This window comes from Idiotropiscis lumnitzeri, chromosome 15, assembly GCF_059441095.1.
Source record: "Idiotropiscis lumnitzeri isolate Australia: NSW breed Sydney's pygmy pipehorse chromosome 15, RoL_Ilum_1.0, whole genome shotgun sequence".
Lineage (NCBI taxonomy): Eukaryota > Metazoa > Chordata > Actinopteri > Syngnathiformes > Syngnathidae > Idiotropiscis > Idiotropiscis lumnitzeri.
Genome location: NC_142405.1, coordinates 3,600,863 through 3,621,732, shown reverse-complemented (window position 1 = coordinate 3,621,732; position 20,870 = coordinate 3,600,863). Strand labels below are relative to the sequence as shown.

The 20,870-nt window shown below is 48.4% G+C and overlaps 5 protein-coding genes and 1 long non-coding RNA gene across 11 annotated transcripts; 5 read left to right on the top strand and 1 right to left on the bottom strand.

Annotated features, from left to right (window-relative positions):
- The first annotated feature begins 202 nt into the window (after positions 1 to 202).
- Positions 203 to 3,501, top strand: LOC148322248 (uncharacterized). Of its 2 annotated transcripts, none has more exons than XM_088316018.1 (7): positions 203 to 341; positions 745 to 801; positions 874 to 985; positions 1,163 to 1,543; positions 1,604 to 1,753; positions 2,153 to 2,254; positions 2,334 to 3,501. In XM_088316018.1, exons 2-7 carry the CDS (start codon positions 763 to 765, stop codon positions 2,372 to 2,374), a joined length of 825 nt encoding a protein of 274 aa, XP_088172144.1. In that variant the 5' UTR covers positions 203 to 341; positions 745 to 762; the 3' UTR covers positions 2,375 to 3,501. The 2 variants fall into 2 exon arrangements, with proteins under 2 accessions (XP_088172144.1, XP_088172143.1); XM_088316017.1 differs by having other exon boundaries at positions 871 to 985.
- A 554-nt stretch (positions 3,502 to 4,055) lies between these two features.
- utp18 (UTP18 small subunit processome component) lies at positions 4,056 to 7,728 on the top strand. Its single transcript, XM_088316518.1, has 13 exons — positions 4,056 to 4,379; positions 4,445 to 4,578; positions 4,676 to 4,771; positions 4,877 to 4,941; positions 5,096 to 5,196; positions 5,674 to 5,799; positions 6,022 to 6,196; positions 6,263 to 6,363; positions 6,438 to 6,528; positions 6,603 to 6,726; positions 6,822 to 6,996; positions 7,067 to 7,209; positions 7,619 to 7,728. The coding sequence occupies exons 1-13, from the start codon at positions 4,200 to 4,202 to the stop codon at positions 7,641 to 7,643; spliced, it is 1,536 nt and encodes a 511-aa protein (XP_088172644.1). The 5' UTR covers positions 4,056 to 4,199; the 3' UTR covers positions 7,644 to 7,728.
- Positions 7,729 to 8,181: 453 nt separating this feature from the next.
- On the top strand, positions 8,182 to 8,975 carry LOC148322246 (uncharacterized). Its single transcript, XR_015846613.1, has 2 exons — positions 8,182 to 8,222; positions 8,827 to 8,975. It is a non-coding gene; the product is annotated as an uncharacterized LOC148322246 (long non-coding RNA).
- Positions 8,976 to 8,987: 12 nt separating this feature from the next.
- Positions 8,988 to 12,779, top strand: btr30 (bloodthirsty-related gene family, member 30). Its single transcript, XM_088316517.1, has 12 exons — positions 8,988 to 9,225; positions 9,498 to 9,896; positions 10,026 to 10,130; positions 10,211 to 10,306; positions 10,373 to 10,606; positions 10,667 to 10,847; positions 10,915 to 11,007; positions 11,082 to 11,108; positions 11,191 to 11,217; positions 11,314 to 11,489; positions 11,560 to 11,715; positions 12,287 to 12,779. Exons 1-12 carry the CDS (start codon positions 9,109 to 9,111, stop codon positions 12,470 to 12,472), a joined length of 1,797 nt encoding a protein of 598 aa, XP_088172643.1. The 5' UTR covers positions 8,988 to 9,108; the 3' UTR covers positions 12,473 to 12,779.
- A 1,290-nt stretch (positions 12,780 to 14,069) lies between these two features.
- csf3b (colony stimulating factor 3 (granulocyte) b) lies at positions 14,070 to 16,783 on the top strand. The gene is made up of 5 exons (XM_088316519.1): positions 14,070 to 14,299; positions 15,241 to 15,398; positions 15,474 to 15,584; positions 15,729 to 15,860; positions 15,927 to 16,783. Exons 1-5 carry the CDS (start codon positions 14,284 to 14,286, stop codon positions 16,128 to 16,130), a joined length of 621 nt encoding a protein of 206 aa, XP_088172645.1. The 5' UTR covers positions 14,070 to 14,283; the 3' UTR covers positions 16,131 to 16,783.
- Positions 16,784 to 17,247: 464 nt separating this feature from the next.
- Positions 17,248 to 20,586, bottom strand: samd14 (sterile alpha motif domain containing 14). 5 transcript variants are annotated; one of them, XM_088316515.1, is made up of 11 exons: positions 20,462 to 20,586; positions 20,036 to 20,085; positions 19,765 to 19,922; positions 19,559 to 19,678; positions 19,294 to 19,483; positions 19,104 to 19,197; positions 18,941 to 19,024; positions 18,719 to 18,875; positions 18,140 to 18,265; positions 17,830 to 17,985; positions 17,248 to 17,586 (listed from the first exon to the last, which is right to left on the bottom strand). In XM_088316515.1, the coding sequence occupies exons 2-11, from the start codon at positions 20,070 to 20,072 to the stop codon at positions 17,437 to 17,439; spliced, it is 1,272 nt and encodes a 423-aa protein (XP_088172641.1). In that variant the 5' UTR covers positions 20,073 to 20,085; positions 20,462 to 20,586; the 3' UTR covers positions 17,248 to 17,436. The 5 variants fall into 5 exon arrangements, with proteins under 5 accessions (XP_088172641.1, XP_088172642.1, XP_088172638.1 ...); XM_088316516.1 differs by having other exon boundaries at positions 19,559 to 19,675; XM_088316512.1 differs by having other exon boundaries at positions 19,294 to 19,678.
- Between the last annotated feature and the right edge of the window lie 284 nt (positions 20,587 to 20,870).

The window sequence follows — 20,870 nt, the reverse complement described above, 5'->3', positions numbered from 1 at the left end:
TAAAGATTAAATGTGTATTGATCTACATTTTTTATTTGTTATGAGATCAAGAGATTTAAAGGAATTATCGACCTCAATCAAAAATAATTTAAATAACGGTGTGGCCTTGTGAAACTTTCCTAAGAAAACAAATTTAAAACAGTACACAATTGTCTTCTTTTAGATTTTGTGCGTCTGTGCGTGTGCGTGTGGTGAAAAGAGAGGCAGTGTGCGGTGACGTAACGAAGCCCGTTGCATGCTGGGAGCCAACAAAGGAGGCGAGGACAGAAATCGCAGGCTCGCGGCGGTTGCTTCTGCGTTGCGGGCGAGCATGCGCACACGAACTGCGGACTCACGCACAGGTAGGAAGGCGGGACACGGTGCACCTGCGTGCGTGCACGCGACTGCGGGCGACCGCGCGCACGCTCTTGTCGAAACTAGCGAACAGGCTAACTGCTTAGCTGCGTGTGCTAACGACTACCAATTCATTTGAATGAGTCGAGCCACAATCACGATCATATTCACCTTGGGAGACTTTTTGTTTTTCATTTGGCTTGTTAACTGCGCCCAATGAGCAAAAGAAGAGCACTGAAAATTGATTTCATTTATTACATTTCTCAGCATGTACAGACAGCCCCGCATGCGCGTGTGTGCGTGTGCGGATTGCTCTTGCTCTCCCTATGATGAATTCGAACATGGCCAATGACACGTGTGTGTGTCAGTGGTGTGTGAATTTGAAAAGCAAACGATGTGCTGTGTCCTCAGGTGAGTGACAGCAGCAGGATGCCCCTCCCATCACCGCCGCCCCCCACCTTCAATCAGGTACTCGCAAAGTACGCGCAAATACACTAAAATAAAGATGACATTTGTAATGACGTGAGCCCTAACAAGCAGAGCCCGGAGGAGGTGAAAGGTGGTCCCGGCCTCCTCTCAGAAGTCAGCCAAGGCTCAGACCACCCCTATTTCCGTCTATACCAGTACCTCCACCTGGGGGCGCCACACAAAAGTAAGAAAACACAAGAAGTCACATGGTCATGTTGCACTTTTCTCTGAAGCTTTTTTTTTTTTTCATCCCCCAAGTTAGCAATTCCAAAGGGCCTCTTGTCTGGTTAATGACTTCCTCTCTCATTAGCAACTATCTTGTACTTCCTGCCTGGTTAATGACTTCCTGTCTCGCTCATAGACGATTGCGCAGCTGGTGCATCATCGCCCCGCACACCACCTGGCCATTGCCAATCTGACGCTCAAAACACTGCACCACCCCCTTCTGCAGGCTGCTCCCCAACCCTGTTCCCTCAATCCCATCAGAGTCGCCGTGGCCAAGCCCCCTCACCTCCCTCTACCTCCAACCGAGACAAGTCCATGCCGCCGGCTCCTCCCATGAAACCCCTGCCTGCTTCTCTGGCCCCTCCCACCTACAGCGGGGAGGCGGAGCATCTGCAACGACTCGCCTCCCTCAGCGGCAAGAGGGCCGCTCCCTCGCCGGGAGGTCATTCCCCCACCAGGGGTCCCGCTCCACCCCCTCCCACCACCTCCCCCGCCCACAGGCCGACGCCCCCTTCAGGTGAGACATCTTTCATTTTCATCACATGACCTTCACGTGACCATTCTCATGTCCCTGCAGCCACCAGAGAGGCTCCTCCCCCTCCTCCATACAGGACGGCGGGTAGCCCCTCTCTCTCCTCTGACCCCCACGCCAGGGGTAAACCTCCTCCCCCACCGCCCCCTCCTCTCCGCCATGGACACGCCTCCTCTGTCATTCCATGTTTGTGTGGTGAGTTCTTGCGGATACCCCTGCCCCCCTACTTTAGATTTAGTTGGTTTTTTTTTTTTTCATTTGTTGCGTGTCCTTGCCGATGTGCATTGCTTACATTTGTAACGAGGCTGCCAACTTGTTTTTGCAAGCTCCAAAAGCGCATTTGCTTTTGGTGACTTGGCCATAAGATTGAGTTGTTTTCTCACGAAAAGCTTGTGTTGAATAACGTCTTTGTCATTTTTTTTTTTTATGATCGAGATTGTTCACCGCTTGTTAACACCTAGTGATGGCTAGTTAAAGGCTGGTTAGCAGGTAGTTAGTGCCTTGCTAACTAAACCGCTAGTAAATATTAGGCATCTTCTTCTAATTGACATGTAAAAGTTGTGTTGTTTTTGTTTTTGTGTTCTGGCGCCGTAGATGACTTTGAGTCCAAATATTTGTTTCATCCACTGGACGACTTCCCTCCTCCGGACGAGTATCGACACTTTGCCAAGATCTACCCAAGCAAGGCCTACTCAGGTCTCACAGATGATGAATGCTGAATAATGTACCGAGGAGGAGCGAACACCACTGATGCTTTTGTGTGTGTGTGCTGCAGCCATGCGAGGGGCTCCCCCGCTGCCCCCGGTGGGCAGGTGAACAACTGCACTGCACTTTGATGACATCATTGACTCCGCCCTCACCCAGGTGAACGACAAGCAGAGGGAAGATGAGATGAGAAGAGAAGCCATGGACTGGACGAGATTCGGATGCTCCTTTGCCGCCATACCAACGATAGCTCAGACTTTCAGCAAACTTAGATGTGCTAACGGCATCTCTTAACTAAGCTAACTTCTATTGGCTAACGATGTTAGTCACTAAACTTGTCATCTTGGTTGGCTAACGAGGCCGACTTTGTCACGTCACCAAGCTAGCCTTTTACCGTTCTCATCTCAGTAGGCAAACATTGTTGAGTTGATTTCATGTCGCTAGGTTAAATGTGGACAGGCTCGGCACCACACTGAGGTGGTGTGGCTCGATGATGCTACAGCCCTGTTAGAAATCTCAAATCTGTATAGACCCATAAAAAAAGCATGTTTATTATTGTCTTAGGCTAACAGTGTTAGCATTGCTAGGTTCATGGTAAAGTCATTAGGCTAAAATGTCATCACTTGGCTAATGTGGTTACCTTGCTAGGTTAACATTTTAACCTTGTATGTACAGTATTGCTTTAACAAAGGAGTTGGGCTTGTTCTGTGAGCACATCCATAACTCAAAAAACTCATGTCTCCAATCATCTTTCCTCACTGAAATGAATGAAACCAAAAAGAAAAAGCTAGGCGAACATGGTTGAGTCGCTAGGCTAAGGTTGCCACATCGCTAGGCTAGCATCGATGCGATAGGCTATCTAAGCTAACGTGGTGATGTAACTTTGTTTGGACAGGAAGTGGAGAATTTTCGTCCTTGCTGGATTTGTTTGTCTCTGGCATGTGTTTTTTTTTATGCAACTGTGAAAGGTTTTCTTCCTGCGTGTACTTTTATCTTGAAAGGTATACTTGTGTATGATTGTTTTCTGTGGCAGTCATGTTATATGTCAAGTTGTACTTTTACGCTTGCTGTCATCATGATAATAATAAGAGCAATAATTAGTAGCTCACAGGCTTCTTGGTGTGCAAGTAAATAATGAAAGTGTATTTACTGTAGTTTACATTCCTAATGATCATGAGTTAATTTCGTGTTTCAGCTTTCAAATCAACCAAAATGAATAAACATGTTATGTCATGTCATTCTTTGACAACATCCACTTTGTTCACCTTTGACACATTTATTTTTTATCTACTTCTCCCTATTCTCTTTTTCCTCTTAAAAGGCAAAATACAGTAACAAATAAGGTGTTATTAAATCACCAAGTAAATCAGGCATTTAAATATACAACTTAATGGATCAGAGATAGGAAATGAAAATAGCAATAAGTAGTAAGCAGATCCTACACTAATTTTCCTCGCATATTTTCTTTCTTCTATTTTTTAAAGCATGAAAAAAAAATTAAATCATGAATAAATTCTTAAAAGGGGGCGGTTCTCTGTTTGGTACAATAGGATAACCCACTTGTTTCTAATGTCTGTCCAGAAGGGAAATCTTGTTTATCATGTTAAAATGTGTTTGGAAACTTTAGGCAAAAAGGGACAGAAATTTCCAACATGTTTTTTTTCTTTGCAGCAAACACCATCTTTTGGGCGAAGGAGGGACTTTTCGGTGAACGGAGTTTGAGCGAACGTGAAAAATGCAAGCCCGTCTTTGAACACAAGGGGGCAGGCCCCATTTTGTGAGGCACTTTTGGAGCTCAATTCCTTTTCCGGGAGACGTCCCGGAAGCCATTATCCCACATGCGTTCAACATACGGTCCACTGGTCGCGACAAGGAGAAGGGTGAAAACAAATTGAGAATCTCTAGGACAACACCACACTCGTTTTGGGATCCAAAAATGTCGACCAAGAAGAGGAGCGCGAGCCTGTTGGACGAGGACGCAAACGCAGACGTGCCCGCGGAGGAGTCGCGCGCACGCCGGAGGAACGTCAAGAGTTTGGCGGTGTTACGAGCTCGCGAGCCTGCCGTAAAACAGCTTGAGGAGCTTTTGTTTGGCGACGTGCACGCGCCTCTGCAGGTAACCACACGCATGTGACATCATCGTGAAAATCAGTCAATATTTTTCCGTGCGTGTGACGTAAGGATGATGATGATGAGGAGGTGGAAGATGAAGAAAAAGAAGTTTTGCTCCAATCGCACAAGACAGAAGCGCGTTTACATCCTCCACCAGTCAAACGCGCTGCTTGGGTTGATGAAGATGATGAATTGGAGGAACAGTAAGTATGCACGTGTGTGATTGTTACTTGCAGTCATTTTCCTGAGTTGTCACGACAACAATTATAGCGTACATTTGCGCGTGCGTGTGTTTTTCAGAGTGGATATGAAGCATCGTTTCCGTAGCGACCTGATGCGAGGACACGCAGAGGCCAGCATCAGCAAGAAAAAGCTGCAGCAGAGAATGAAAGAGCAGTCAGTACTAACACACACAAACATACACTGGTCACGTGCACACTCCAGTCATGCTCAAGCATGTGCACGTGCGCGTCCGTGTGTGTGCGTGTGTGTGTGTGTCAGGTTCCAGAAGTCGATGGGTGGAGAGCCATCCTGGGCCAGCGGCGGTGGCAGGAAGTCGGCCAAAGGTAAAAACATAAGGCGAATGCAGTCCCCAAGTTTCAAAAGTCCTCACACCCTGTACTTCAGTACAGTGCTGCATGGATATACATATATTCAATCTGTTCTGTGACCAAACATGTCAACGTTGAATCAGCTCCTCATCTCTGTGTTCGTTTGTAGATGACGATGATGATGAGGAGGAAGACGAAGACGACGACCTCCTCAGGAGGACGGGAAACTTTGTGGCGTCTTCGGACAGTTTGTCACGCGGCTTCCTCAGGGTCAGTGCTTGCATGCACACATGTGTTCTTTGTAACGGTGTGTGTGTGTGAGTGTGTGCTGGTCGTCACAGGTAGCAGATGAGTTTGTGTCCCTCGTGACGACAAGTGTATTCATAATGTGGTTGTCACGACAACCTTGTATGCATTTTGGTCCACATGACAACAGGATACATTCACGCCATGATGAGCGTGGATCAACATTCTTGTTGTCATGTCAACAAATTTTTTCATGTTGTCGGGACATCACCACGGCAACCACGTGCATGCGCTGGTTGCTGGGCCGACAGGTGTGTTGACACATTGCTGTCATGGTGACCAGAACATCAGTGTGTCTGGTCATGATGGCGACCATATAAATCAATGTATGTGCAATGATGACATGGCGTGTTGAATAATGAGGTCGCCATGACCCGAGACACACACACGTGGTCGTCAGGGCGGCATGATTGTTCACATTACGTTATTGTTGTGCTCCAGATGAAGAAGTGTTGCCACGCCAACAGGGCGCGGCCATCTTCCAATCGCCTGACGTCAGTCCAGTTCCACCCGTCGGCTCAGGTGGTCTTGACAGCCGGTCTCGACTGCTCGCTGTCCCTTTTCCAGGTCAGTACCTGGTCACTCCCCAAACTCGATAAATGCCTGAGACCTGGATAGCTCCTAAACTGAAAATACCTTTTATAGTGTAAGGAACGAATGAGCGAGTAGCCGCTGCTTTCAGACTCATTCGTCATGATTTTTTTTTCATCAGTTGTTATCATACGCTGTCACCGTGTTGTCGCCGCTCGCTGGCTAACAGGAAGTGCCGCGTGTCCATTTGTGCCCCAGGTGGATGGCAAGACCAACGAGAAGATCCAGAGCGTCCACCTGGACAGCTTCCCCATCCACAAAGCTCGCTTCAGTTGCCAAGGCGACGCCGTCATCGCCACCAGCCTGAGGAATAAATTGTTCTACGTGTACGACATGATGGAAGAACGCGTCACGCCGGTGCACAACGTCAGAGGTACGTACGCACACACGCGGCTCGTCAGGACATGCCAGCGCTCACATCTGTGCACGATGTGTTCAGGGCTGCAGGAGCCTCGGGTCAAGGAGTTCTGCGTGTGTCCTGAGGGGGGCGCTCTGCTGCTGACAGGAACTCGAGGATACCTGCATATGCTCACGCTCAAGGTGCGCGTTTGTCACACTTTGACAATTAAAGCGAAGCTGATGATAAAAGTTGATGAGTCCGATGTGTGCGCCAGACCAAGGAGGTGGTGAGCAGCATGAAGCTGAACAGCGAGGTGGTGGGCGTGGCTATGAGCGCCGACGGCGGGAAAGTGTTTGCTAGCTCAGGCAAGTTGATCACCTGACATAAACAATAATATCATCACTACGACTGAATAATGAACTGGAGGTGGTGATCTCAGAGGACGGCGAGGTGTACGTGTGGGACGTGCGTAGCAGTCGCTTCGTCAACAAGTTCGTGGACCAAGGCTGCGTTGCCAGCACGTCCATCGCCGCGTCCGCCGATGGACGCTACCTGGCGTGTGGGTAAGACATTCTGTCACGTCGAATTGTCAAGTCAGTGTTGCCATGTCCCATTGTCCCATCCTGTCACATTACATGACGTTGTCTTCCCATTTCAGCTCGCAGGCGGGTGTGGTCAATGTGTACTCACAGGAGGCGTGTCTTAACTCTGCCAATCCCACGCCACTGAAGGCCATCATGAACCTGCTGACCCCCGCCACCACGCTGACCTTTAACCCCAGCTCAGAGATCCTGGCCATCGCCTCACAATACCAAGACGAGGCTGTTAAACTGGTAAGGCGGAAATATGATCGCCGCGGCAACGACACACCATGCTAACGAATGGCGACCATGTCATCATCAGATTCACGTTCCCAGCCTGAACGTCTTCTTCAACTTTCCCGTGGCCAACAAGAAGTTTGTCTATCGGGTTTCCTGCATGGACTTCTCGCCTCACAGTGGCTTCTTCTCATTAGCTAACAACAAAGGACACGCCCCCCTCTACAGGTCAGACGGCCAATCAGAGGCGTGCATCTCAAAGGGAAAAACTCATTTTTTTAGATACTCCCACCAAGAACCACCACCATATGCACATGATGGGGTTATAAATCAGTTTAGCTGAAAAAAAGCACCTCAAGGCTGGAAAATACACCTCGATAATGATTTATTGCACTTTCCAGCAACATTTTCCATTGAAATTGAGCGTGTCAACGTGCTAATCAATTGAAACTGCAACTTTTTGCTGGCGTTTGGTGATGGCTTGATTTGATTGATTGATTGAAATTGGCAATTCCGGTCAACGATTCGAGTCGATAATCAGAAATGTGTAATGTCACATTTGAACAATCAGTCACTTCACTAATTCATCTGTTATGCGTGTGTGTGTGTGTGTGTGTGTGTGTGTGTGTGTGTACAGGCTGCTGCACTACGCGAGTTTCTGAGGGTGATGAAGAGGCCGGAGTCTCTTCTAATTAAAGTCTTGTGACATATACACATTTGTCATGAAATAAACTTTCTTGTATTTTCTTGGGCTTGTTGTTTGATTCCGAATGCTAGCTCATCTTAGCTTAATGTAGCGTAGCTCAGCTTAGCATAATGACAAGGAAGCAACTTTAGCATGCAGACGTTTGTCAAGATATGCAGTGGCGGTCAATCACTTCGCTGACAAAACACCAAAATCATGTCAGTCATGTGCCAGCTTCAAATATGCACCATAGAGGTATGTGTGTGTATCTATATATATTCTGCAGAATATGTATATATATATAATGTGTAAATATTAGCTAAATTACTTTTTTTAATCTTTTGTTGTTTACTGTAGTACTTTTGCGATTTTTCTTGTAATTGAAATTATGGCGCCATTCATGAAATTGTGAGCATGCGTGTCGCACGGAGTGGAGTCGAGATGGACTTTCACGCAAACATGTGGTCCGACCACTTTTGCCTGGCCACGCCCCCGAAATACGTCACGGTGAAACTTGCGTTTCAGGCTGAGCAGAAACGCAACTGACGAGAAGCAGGTAAGAAAACTTTCGAAAGATTTTGATGCACTTTGCAACCTCGGACCTCATTTTTCTGCCTTCTAAGCTTCTTGGGAACGACTCAACATCGTCGCTTTATTTTGAAAGGAACAGCTATTGCGGTGTCATAAATTGATTGTGAACACGAGTGAAGGAGCTTTACTTTGAAATGATGATAGAATATGAGCAGGGTTTTTTATTTGGGGGTGGTGCAAAGAGTACAACTAAAAAAATATATTTTGAAAGGAAAACGTGAACAGTTCCACGCAAACATTGAACAAACTCTTATCGTGAAACTAGAACCTGTGGTTAATTTTATTTTGAAAGGGTGCTGGCAAAGCGCGATGAAGATGCTAAAGATTGCGATGCTAACGACGCTAGCAGGTGTCGCACGTGATACACCAAAGCAGCAGTGGGGCGGCAAATGACAAACGCAGGTGAAAGGTCATCACCCAGTTTTGTGCTCTGCCCTACCCTTCCCTTTGCGATTTGACATGTCTAATGAAGGCCTAGCCACGCCCACGTTACGTCATCTGTGAATCAACCGGTTGTGGAGTGGCGGTCATGTTATCAAATAGTGTGTGCATGTGTGGGTGTGTGTGAGAGAGGGTGTTTCTAATTGTGAGCGTGTGAGAGTTTGTTTATATGTTTGTGTGTGACAGTCGGAGGTGCCTAGTGGCTCCACCCCCCCCCAGCACACCTGCAGCCAATCAGACAGGCAGTCTTCAGAGTTGAGGATCATGTGACAGGAAGTAGGCGTTTTCTTATTTGTTTGCGAGTGTCGAGGAATGGGGCATTGTCTTTGAGGCACTTCCTGTTTCACCTGTTCTTCCCGGGCTAATGCTAACATAGACGTCAATGTGCGTTCTGGGTGGCAGGAAACAAGATGGCAGAGGCGGCGGCAGCGCCCGATCTGTTCACGGAGCAAGAACTCACCTGCTCCATTTGTCTCGACCTCTTCACTGACCCAGTTTCCACCCCGTGTGGACACAATTTCTGCCAGGTACGTGCCGTCAACGCACACTCGTTAGCATCCCAGCTGCTTAGCACCTGTGTGTCGCATGACTGCTAGTTTAGCATGCTAGCTTAGTCACAGTGTGTTATATGACTAGTATGCTAACTTAGCATCACTATATGACATGGCTGGTTAGCGTACTAGCTTAGCTTTATTGTATTGCATGACTGCCTGTTAGCTTAGTTTCATTTTTCCATGACAAGACTCTTTGCTTAGCATGCCAGCTTCTTAGCCCTGCTGCGTACGCTGCCTTTTTCCAGGCTTGTATTGGCGGCTACTGGGCATCGACCGCCACGTGCACGTGTCCACTCTGCAAACATGCCTTTGAAGAGCGTCCGCAACTGAGCATCAACAAAGTTTTTGCTGTGATCACGGAGAATTACAAAATATCTCGCTACGGTGCCACCGCTGTATCCAGCACGCCGTCCAACAGCAGCAACCCGTTTGTGACGGCATCCAACGAGGACGTGGTATGGTGCGACGTGTGCACGGGGATCAAGCAGCCGGCCGTCAGCTCCTGCCTGACGTGCACGGCGGCGTATTGCGCCGAACACATCCGGCCCCATCACAACACGCCCTTCTACGCCAAGCATCCTCTCATGGACCCACAGCAGGCGCTCAGGGGACGCACCTGCGCGCTTCACCGCCGCCTACTGGAGGTGAGAGAATGGACATGCGTGATTGCGTGTTCACAGCGGAAACGATCGGGGAACGTGATCGTTTGCGGTCATACAAGATGATTCGTGAAGATGCGTCATGACGCCGCGTTGTGGTGTGTCGGCATTCAGGTGTTCTGTCGGACATGTCAGCGTTGCATTTGCGCCATCTGCGTGCTGGAGGATCACCGAACTCACCAGACCGTGTCGGTCCAGACGGAACGACTCAGCAAACAGGTACCGCGCCGTTGCACGCCTTCGGACACACGCTCACTTCCTGTTTCCTGTCACAACTCGCGATGCGGCTGCGTGTGTAGAAGCACGTGGCGAGGACGGAGCAGGAGATCTTGAACAGGATAAAGGACAAGGAGATGATCCTGGCCGAGCTGAAGACCAAGATAGATGGCGTTAAGGTCGGAGTCTTTGTTTGGCCTCACGGCGCTACAAACTTTGCTAACGTGCTAACGCGCTAACGGCAGACCTACGGCGAGCGAGAGCGTGGCGAAGTGGAAACGCTGCTGGACGAGGCAGCCGCCTCCCTGGACCGCCTACGAGCCCAAGTGGTGGGCGGAGTCCAACAGCAGATGGGGGCTGTTCTGGCCAGGGGCGAGGGCCAAGTCAGCCTTCTGGAGGCGGAGCTCGGACAGCTGACGGACAAACGGGCCCAGCTGGAGTCTCAGGCCGTCAGTCAGGACCACATCGGATTCCTGCAGGTCAGACGGGAACTCGGGCGATGTCTGTGATGTCGGGTGACCTTTGACCTGTGCGCTCAGAGCTTCTCGGAGGCCATCGCGCCGTTGGGCTCGAACGTGCCCGTCAACGTGGATGACCTGGATCTCAACCTCTACTTCAACCTGGGCGGAGTTAAGGCGGTGCTCGGCGAAGTTCGTGACAAGATGGAGGACGCCAGGTTGGGCGGCGGCGGCGGCGGCTCCAGAGGATCGGTGGCTTCTCGTGAGTGGCGCTGTCGGCCAGACGCCTCCTATCTTGGCTCCGCCCTCTCACATGCTTTGTGTTGCAGTGTCGTTGAGTGACCAGATGATGGCGGCGGAGAGCATGGTCAATCTCAGGGGAAGCAGCAGCAGCTTGAGGAGAAGCCAGTGGGCACTCAGAGGTCAGTTCCCAGCGGATGAATTTCAAAACTGAGTCTAGGGACTGATTCTGATTCTGATTCCTGTTTCCTTTCAGACATGAAGAAGATGAAGCCGGTGTCGGGTGCGTACATCCACCTTTCACCTTCACCAAATTTTTTCAATTCAATGACTAAAAGTGCGTTTGTTGTGTTGGGGTCACACAGGTCACAAGAAGGCTCGCGTGTACATGGGTGAGAACCTTTGACCTTTCATTATGTCATCACAGGCGCTTTGTTAGCATTAGCTAACAGCTAACAAATGCACGCTGTCCTCTCCTTGGCCTTCAGATGATGTCACCTTGAACCCGATGACGGCGTACCCGTTCCTGATCCTGTCGGAGGACAGGAAGCAGGTAAAGCGTGGCGAGAAGCTGCAGTTTTATCGCAACAGTCAGCATCGATTCGACGTGTGGTCGTGCGTCACCGCCAAGGAAGGATATGCCACTGGACGACACTACTGGGAGGTCTGTCTGTCCGTCTGAGTGTCTGTCGCAACGTGACTTTTTGTGACTGTGTATGTGCGTGTGTGTGCAGGTGCTGGTGGGCGAGAACAAGGATTGGAAGTTGGGCGTCGCGAGTGAGTCAGCGCACAGGAAGGGCCTGTTCGACATGAGCCCCTCCAACGGGTATTTCGCCCTCTGGTGGAGCGGCAGCCAACTGCGAGCGCTCACCGCCCCTCCGCTCACCAAGGTCCCGCCTCCTTTCCTTCCTCTTGCAATTTATAAAATATTTGTAGGCCTGCGACAATGAATTGATAAAATTGATAATAGAAAGTGTTGGCAACACATTTCATTATGGATTTGTTGCCTATTACATAACTCACCTGCACCGTCGCTATGGGACCCAGCGCCTGCTCTCATGACTTTTTTGTGTCTCTACACCAATGAATATTCTGAATTTGGATGATTAAGTGTTACAAGGGGCAATATTGCAATTGATTTTGAAAATATAGGACGTAATTAATTTTTGGAATGACATTTTCAAATGAGTGACGCCACCCGGTGGACATTAAGGGAAATGCGTAGTGTGATGCAGCATTCATTGTTTATTGCCGGTGTAGAAATAAAACAAATTAATAAAATTTTCATCGATAATACAATATTTTTTATTTAAAAAAATGTTCATATCTGATTCATTTAATTGTCATAAAACTAATCAGCAGATTAATCAATTATTGAAGTCATTTTAAAATGCAGTGTTAAATATTTGGCGGGTGAGCAACGAAGCCCTGCTGAGCATCTTTTTTTTTTTCACCATCCAGGTGAAGGCTCCGCCCAAGCTGCGTCAAGTGGGCGTGTTCCTGGACGTGGAGGTGGGGCAAGTGTCCTTCTACAATGCCAAATCTGGTTCCGAGGTCTTCAGCTTCAATTGCGGCGAGTTCACCGAGCAGATGTTCCCGCTGTTCGGCACCGGAGACAAAGAGGTCCCTCTCGTCATCCTCACCTGACGCGTCCGCCATCATCAGCGGCAACTCCCGCAATCGTTCCGTCTGTAAAATGTCCGTTTGCAGGGATTGGAGAGTCGGGCACGAGTAAACGATGGCCAACGTGTTGGCCAATGTTAACTTTTTTTTTTGCCCCAATTCATTACGCGCATTTTGATATGCTGGACGAGACAGTTGAGTCGAGAGTCAAATGAGACAACTCGGGTGGCCGTCATGACATCGTTGCTCTGGCATGATTACAATGAACTGGATCGACGTCATTTGGTGGACCTTTCATGTTAGCACTTTGACGAATAAATTCTAATCATACTCTCAGGTTTTCAAATTGTTTTTTTTACTTTCTTAAATGAATACAATGCAGGCAATTTGCAGCTTCTGCTATGTGCATGATCGGAAGAGGTGAAACAAGGAAAGGATCCGGGTTGGGTAAGAGTTGCCCACAGGATTTCATTCAAGCAAGGCCACCATGGGTGGATTTTTTATTTATTTACTTTTATTTTTTTGGGCAGCTTGCAGAATATCCCCAAATGCTGTTTAATTGGTTTGACTCACTTCCAAGCAACTTCTTGCTTTCACACATCATTGCAATACAACAAAGTTTTTAGTTGTGAAAGTGGAGATGATGGTGCCGTTACGGGATAGTCATAAACAAATACAGGAGTCATTACTTTTTTTTTTCTTACAAAAGAAGTACAGTAGTTGAGTCATTGAACAAATACGAGTTTTGAAACACTACTGACAATTTCTCTGGAATTACCACAAAGTCATCAGATAGAACTTCCTCAATAAATATCGAACAACTCGTTGAGGGCTGCGACTCAATGATCGGTTGATCAGTTTTTTATTTTTTGTAATATGGAGAGAAACTGTTGTAATTTTTATTACTTTATTCAAAGCCTTGATTTCATATTGACAGGGAAGACGATGAGAAACAAAATCAATGATTCGGTTACTGGTTTGGATTATAATGTGCCAGAAAAAAATGTTGAGCATTGTTATTTTTTTTTGTTTTTTATTTTACAAAGTAAACTTATTTGGAACATACAACCAGTCTGCTTTCACGGAGCATTTAAAAAATCGTAATATTTATGCTGAAATTCTGACAACTTGGACAATTTGAGACTGAACAAGGTCTCAACAATTAATCGATTCTCAAGATAGTTGTCGATTAATTTGATAATTGAGCAGTTGTCCTTGAATTCTTGCCGCAACCACAATTTTGTGTGAGTTGAGTGTACTTTCAAAATAAATCCTAACTTTGCACTTTTTTCCCAACAGCATTTCAAGGGAGTTTGACTTGACTTTTGATTCTACAACGATCTTGGACAGGAAGTATGTTCGAATGACGACGATAATGATGAGAGTGAATCATTGCATTGTGAAACAAAAAACGAGCCCATATTTTCCAAGATTTCCCAAACCTGCAATGCGCGCGTGAACGCGCACGCCGACCATAATCATTCAAATGGTCAGGACTCGTTGGTGTTTTTACAAGTACGGCTTGAAAATAATTTCGAGAGAATGTCATTCATAACACGCCGGAGCACTTAAAACTTTCGAGTTCAAGTAACGTTCAAGCAATACCCGGAAATGACATCGACGCGCTCGCTCATCTTCGTCACGATGACGTCACAGGGCGCTGTCTTCAATTCGACCAAATTCGCGTCGCGTCCGTGAGGCGTTCGGTGGAAATTCCCCCGCGCAGCAGCTTCAATAAAAGCGCCAATGGAAGCTGCAGCCCACTCGGAATTCGTCGTCGTCGCCTTGGTCTTTGTCGTCCGGAGCGCGCGAGATCCCAAACCGCCTTGAGAGACATGCACGTGCACGCAGGTGAGAGCAAAACGGAACCAGCCCTGTCACGCCCCTTCGGGACACGTGCACACTCATGCTATTTTGTCCACTGGACTTTCGGGGCCCGCTCTGAAGGTTCAATCTCTTAACATTTATGCAAACTTTCCTTCAACTTTGTTGCATGTCGTCATCAGGTCAAGAAGAGATGAAAATGCGCTTCCTTCCCAACATCGGAAAGGAAAGCACTATTTCAAAATTAGACTTCACTTTTCCTCATTGACGTCATTGCGCGACGGCGAGTATTGCTGACGTAAGTCTGTAGCTTGCAAACTTGATCTCCAAACTATTAATTAACATTAATAGTAAAATGAAAAACAGACGGACTCTAATTGTTGTTTTTTGTTGACTTTGGAGGTGCTCATTCTTTAATAAATTATGGAAATGTTTATAAAATGTTATTTCTTTCTCCTTTTGATTTGAACGTCTATTTCTTGGCCTCAGTGACTATAAACAAAAATAAAGTAATATTACATTCTTTAATTTTTTTTTTTTAACATTATTAAAGTCTTGACCGTGAAACTCGAACGTCTTTGCATAGTCCGACAATTACATTGGTGGACTGTTGATTAAAATTTTACTGGCGTAAAGAATTTTGCGTAATATTCTTTCGTAAAGTTTGGTCAAGAGTAACCTATGCTAAAAGAGTCTTGGAGGTTCCATCTAGGCCTGAGTCATCTCGTTCAGACAGAACAGGAAATTTCCTTGGCCCCAAACGTCAGATTGCAAAATCTTAGTCGCAATCATACAGCAGTGCTCCAGCTGGCTACAAGTCGCACCGATTGCGGCAATTTGCTTAATTCAGATTGACTTCCGATGGTCGCATTCATTTTGGCCAGCCCGAACAGAATCCCTCATTTATGGCGGTGCTTCCGCTTCGGGTGCACGTCTGATTTCCAATTCCATCCTGTTTCCTGCTGCAGTTTTCCTACTTCTGTGCTGCTTCCTGTTCCCACGGGTGATCCATCTGGCGCCCACCGACACTGTCGCCGGCTCTTCACCGGCGCTCCGAGACGAACTGGAACGAGCCCGAATGCTGGCCGACAAAATCTCCAAAGATGTCCCCGCTTCGCTCGCCCAGGTCTGATATCCTCTCGTCTCATCTCGTCTCATCGCTCGCCGTTCGCTCAACGCGGGCCGCTTTCTGCCCTCGCAGGCTTCGACCCTTGAAATCCCGCCGCCGACTGGCGACCTGCAGTTGATGGCCGCCGCCCTCCGCATCCCGCCCGCACCTGTCCTTAAGCCGCTCACGGCACACTTCAACGTGGTCAGTTGAAGTCTTGAATGAGCTTATTTTTTATTTTTTATATTTCATCGCTCGGCAACATTTTGGCAACTTCGCTATTTCATCCTCAGCTCGACTATAAATGACTTTTAAAAAAGTTTTCTTGCTTGTCTATATGTTCTGCAGGACACGTGCTTGAGTCGCATGGCGGCGGGCGTGCGGATGTTCCAGGGTCTTCTGGGAGTTTTGTCAGATCGCCTCGGTGGTCTGGACCGCCTTCAGGCCGACCTGCGAGACCTGCTCGCTCACATCAAGAAGGTAATGCCCGCCCTAACGCTAACCGGAGGGACGTACGCCGCGTGCTAACGACCGACGTGCTCATAGGTTCGGGAGGTGGTCCGGCCGGGCAGCGCCGAGACCGACCGGGATGAGGACCCGGACCAGTGGGCGGGGCTGGCAGCGAGTCTCCAAGGTGACTACGAGGCGCAGGCAGCCGCTCACCTGACGCTCACGCAGCTCAGATCCTTCGCGCACGACGTCATCCGAAGCCTCCGAGCCATCGCCACCCACAGGACGGTGGCGCGCTAAAAGACGCCACTCCTCCTTTGGCGAGCCTCTGCTTCGTAAGAAGGATGCTAGAACGTTCCATGCGGGAATCCTGGGACCTTCCTCCTCTTCCTGTGCTGCCCCCTGGTGGAAGGACATGCAACAGGACTGACAAGGGACTGAAGGAGCATGTGCAGAGGAAGTTGAATTCCATACGCCAGCGGCAGTGGGCGGGACTGACCACAATGAGGAATGCGATGCGCCCCGACATGCTCCAAGTTCCGCATAATCGCCTTACTCCATGGAAGGCACTTATTTATTTATCTATTGCTTCCCTTTTTGTATTTATGACTTGATTATTCCTATTTATTCATCATCCATCCATTGTCTGAGCCGCTTTTCGTCACAAGGGTTGCGGGGGAGACGAAGCCTATCCCAGCCATCTTCGGGGAGCAGACTGAGTACACCCTGAACTGGTTGCCAGCCAATCACAGAGCACACGTGAACAACTTTTGACACTAACAATCACACCGAGGGACAATTTCGAGTGTTCCATTGACCAACCATGCACGCCTTTGGAATGTGGGAGGAAACCGGAGTACCTGGATTAAACCCACGCCGGCATGAGGAGAACATATAAATTCCACACAGGAAAGCCGGAGCCGGAATTCAGCAGCTCAGAACTGTGAGGCGGACATGTGAACCAGTCGTCCACCGTGGTGGCCTTTATTCATCGGCATCTTATTTATTTCAATTTGCTTGGAGCGTAACAGCTTCATGTTTTGGGGTCGCCCTTATCAAAGAAAAAAAAAATACTAAACATCAATTTGAAATCATGTCTTGTGTTTCTGTAACGGGATGGAAATTATATATTTTTAAAAAAATCAGATTAATTGTCAGATTCATTGAATATAAAACATATTTGTGGATTGCAGCCCGATTAATTGGCAAATAATTGATTTGTCAAAATTACCAACAACTAAATTAATCAAGTGATTGCTTCACTTCAAATCGTGCAAAAGCTTAGATTTTTCTGAATTCTATCATTCTTGATGAAAGCAGACTGATGAGGTTTTTTGTGTTGAATCCCAAAAAGATCTTTGGAGAACAACAAGCCCACTGAAGGTAATTGAAGCCGTTTCAAATCAACCATTCTCGGTTCACGTTTGACTCTTGCTGTTCTTTCACAATCAGAGATTTTTATTGGAAAGCACGCTCATGAGACAAGAATTGTCTTGCAAACCAAAACATTTGCATCTCCTTTGCGTAGGCCGGAGAGAAAGAAACCTGCACTTTGACCACATTTGAAATATTCCACTCGTAACAAGGCCGACGGCGGCAGGCGTGTTCAGTTCCAGCGCTGCTCTCGCTGCTTACGGCGCTCTTTATCTTTTTCCTTATGCTTGCTGCTCTTTTTATCCTTGTCGGCCGCCGTCTGCAAGACTTTGATGCGCCGCTTGAGTGCGCCACGGTCGCACGAGCTCAGCACACCCAAACCCTGCAAGGAACGAAACCACTAAACTTCAGAAATACGAGTGGGGGGGGTGTGACTTGGAGGCATTTCCATTCATTTCAGTGGGGAATGATGCTTTGAGTTGCCAGTGTTTTGAGATACAAGCATGGTCAGGGAAAAAGTTTAACTCGTATCACAAGGCACCAATGTATTCATTTGGACTTTTGGGGGACCAGAAGAGTGTGTTTGTGTGTGTGTGAGTGTGTGTGTGTGTGTGCACGCCCTCACCTTGAGCTTTCCGCCGTCCAACTGGAGCAGTGAGCGTCCGTCCACGTGTCCGGCTTGGAATTCGGGCACATACTGGTCCATGCTCAGTTCCCGCAGCCACTCGCACACCTGCTGGCTGGTCCAGGACGACACCGCGCACGGGGCCTCGTCGCCCAGCTGCCACCCACGCGCCCAAAAGCAGCGTCATCAGCATACATGTGACATGTGACATGTATGCCACAGCCAATCACATCTCATATGTCCAAAAACTCCTCAGTGGTGATTTACTGCAGCCAAGATAACATTGTGAGTGTGCGAGTGTATACGCTACCTCGTCAGAAGACTGCGACAGCGTTTGGTAGGGGTGCGAGGAGGACATGGAGGATGACAACTCCACGTGAGGACACACAGACGGGGACGACTGAGGAGGAGAAAAGTCCTCGCTCAAAGCCGACTCCTGCAAGGATACACATTGTCACCTTCTCTTTGCTTCTCTCCAATTCATCGTCTCGCTGAGATGTCGTGTCACACCATGCACTTATTAGCGACTATGTGCTAGCTTCTACAAGCTAACAAAAATTGCCATGAGTGAACAGACTTTGCTAGCTTGTAGCATCATAGTCATTAGAACTCCTTAGTACCCTACTTTATGCTCATATTAAATATGACAAAAAACAGGAAGCGTGTATCTTAGAACAGGAAGTGTTAAATGGCAACAGGAAGTACACAGAAAATTAACAGGAAGTGTATACCAGAAACAGGAAGTGCGTCCAATAACGACGTGTTTAATGGTAACAGGAAGTACATCCCCGTAGCAAGAAGTGCATTCTGACATTATGACGCATTCTCGCAACAGGAAGTGTGTGTACCAATGAACAGGAAGTGATTGGCAGAAACAGGAGGCGTGTACCTGTGAGAAAGACTTTGTGGGAGCAGTCACGGGGTGCATATCTGGGGATGTGCTCGTCGTTCCCGATGAGGAAAACCAGGAAAAGGAGACGAAAGATGTGGACGCTCGCGAAGATGATGACGAACACTCTCGCTCTCGGAGACGCTCGCACGTGTCCCTGGGTAGGCAGAGGTCAGAGGTCAGAGGTGAGTGTGTGCGTGCGAGGGGCATGGTCAGACTCACCTGCCGCCCGCCTCGCTGGCCCGCTTCTCCCGTTTGTCCAGTTTGTCCTTCTTCACTCGAAGGTATGAGCGCCTGAGCGTCACGCTGGTCACATGATAAAAAGGATCAGTGATGTCACGATAATGAAGGGTGGAGCCTACTTAAACATGGCCGTCACACTCACCCCAAATCCTGGAAGCGTCTTTTGGTTTTCTGGTCCAGCAGCACCGGAACAGGGTCAGCAGGACTGGAGTCTCGGCTGGACTCGGAGACAAGAACTGATGCGCGCACGGACACACACACACACACACACACACACACACACACCCATATTAGGCGTGTGGTTAGTGTGTGTGTGTGTGTGTGTGTTGTACCTTCGCTGTCCGGCCTCCTGCTCCTTCGAGTGTAAACGGGCGAAGCGTCAGAGGAGGCAGGGCAGGACTTGGAAAGCACGCTAGTGGGCGGGGGGAAAGCCTCTTGAGTCATGTCATTGGTCAGTTGGTGGTAGCGTGCCCGTGGCGCCACAGCCAATGACAAGCTGGCGTCATCCGGCAAGCGACGCACCTGAGAAACATCAGCAGGGAGTGGATGGTGTGTTTGTTTTTCCCCATTTTGAATGCTGACATGTGATTGACCCACCAGTGACGTGTCAAAGGAGAAGGCGGAGCTACGCGCCGACAGCAGCAAATCAGGAGAAGGAGAGGAGCCTCGCATTGTCACTTGGAGAGGAGAGTGGACGGAGAACGTTCCACTGTCCTGCTATTCACACACATGTACACACTGGTCAGGTGGTCCCCTTGACACACGTGCATGCACAGGCACACAAGCGTCATGCGTGGAAGCACCTGTTTCCTATCCAGACTGTCGTCGCCGTTGTCATCATTGGAGCTGACGCTGTCATGGCAACGGGAGCGAGAGGGGCGGTGCCTGCGGCTCAGCTGGGCCCGCCCCTTCTGGATGCTGTTGTCCAGGAGCTCCGTCTCGGGAATCACCGAATTCAGCTCTGTCACATGCACACGCAAACACGCACAGACGAGTGGTAACCTGATGATGTCATCACGTCAGATGATAGGAAGTAAAAGTTAACTTTAGTTGAGGAAGGCACTTGCTCCTTACCAAACACGCTGTCGATGTCGTCCAGGCCGGCGGACATGACTCAGCGCTTTCTGAAAGACCACAGACACACACACACACACACTTTGGAGGAAGAGTCAGGACAAGATGACTCAGCTGTTTAGGATGCAGGCTGAAGGAGGGAGTGGTCGGGAGACAGAGACACAGAAAGGTGAGAGAAAGACAGGCATAAAGAAAGATGAGAGAGAAAGGGAGAGTGAAGGGAGGGAAAGAGAGCATGGGCAACCGACCCACAGATCACACGACAGGAAGCGTGACGTCATCACATGTTCAACAGCTGAAGCATGCACACACACCTCACTCCCTGGCGCTCCAGTGTTGTCATGCAGAGAAGATAGATGATGAGGAGGAGGTAGAAGATGTTGATGAAGATGAAGATGATGAAGAGGCAGGCGAGCGGACCCTCACGTCATGTCACATCCGCGCTGGACGCAGTCTGCCGGCTGGAGGCGGGAAAAGTGCTGCCTCATGCACGCAGCATCAGCATCAGCGCGGGCACGAGCGGGCGGGAACGTGGACTGTCTGCCTCGCGCACGCGTGCGCACATATCAGGAGCAAACCATTGCGAGGGGGGACGTCAGGGTTTGGGTGTCCGGGGCTGTGTGTTCATAACTAGCGAATGCAAAACGCCGTATCAATACTGAATTGAAATCTTAATCAATTAAATGTTTTGTTTTTTTATCGTTTCTTTTTCTTCTCCTTCTTCTTATCATTATCATCATTACTTTTAAAAACTATATTCGTCTTGCATTATTATTTTTTTTTGTCATTGTTTTGAATGAAAACAATGACGTCACGCGAAGAAAAAATAGTGCCG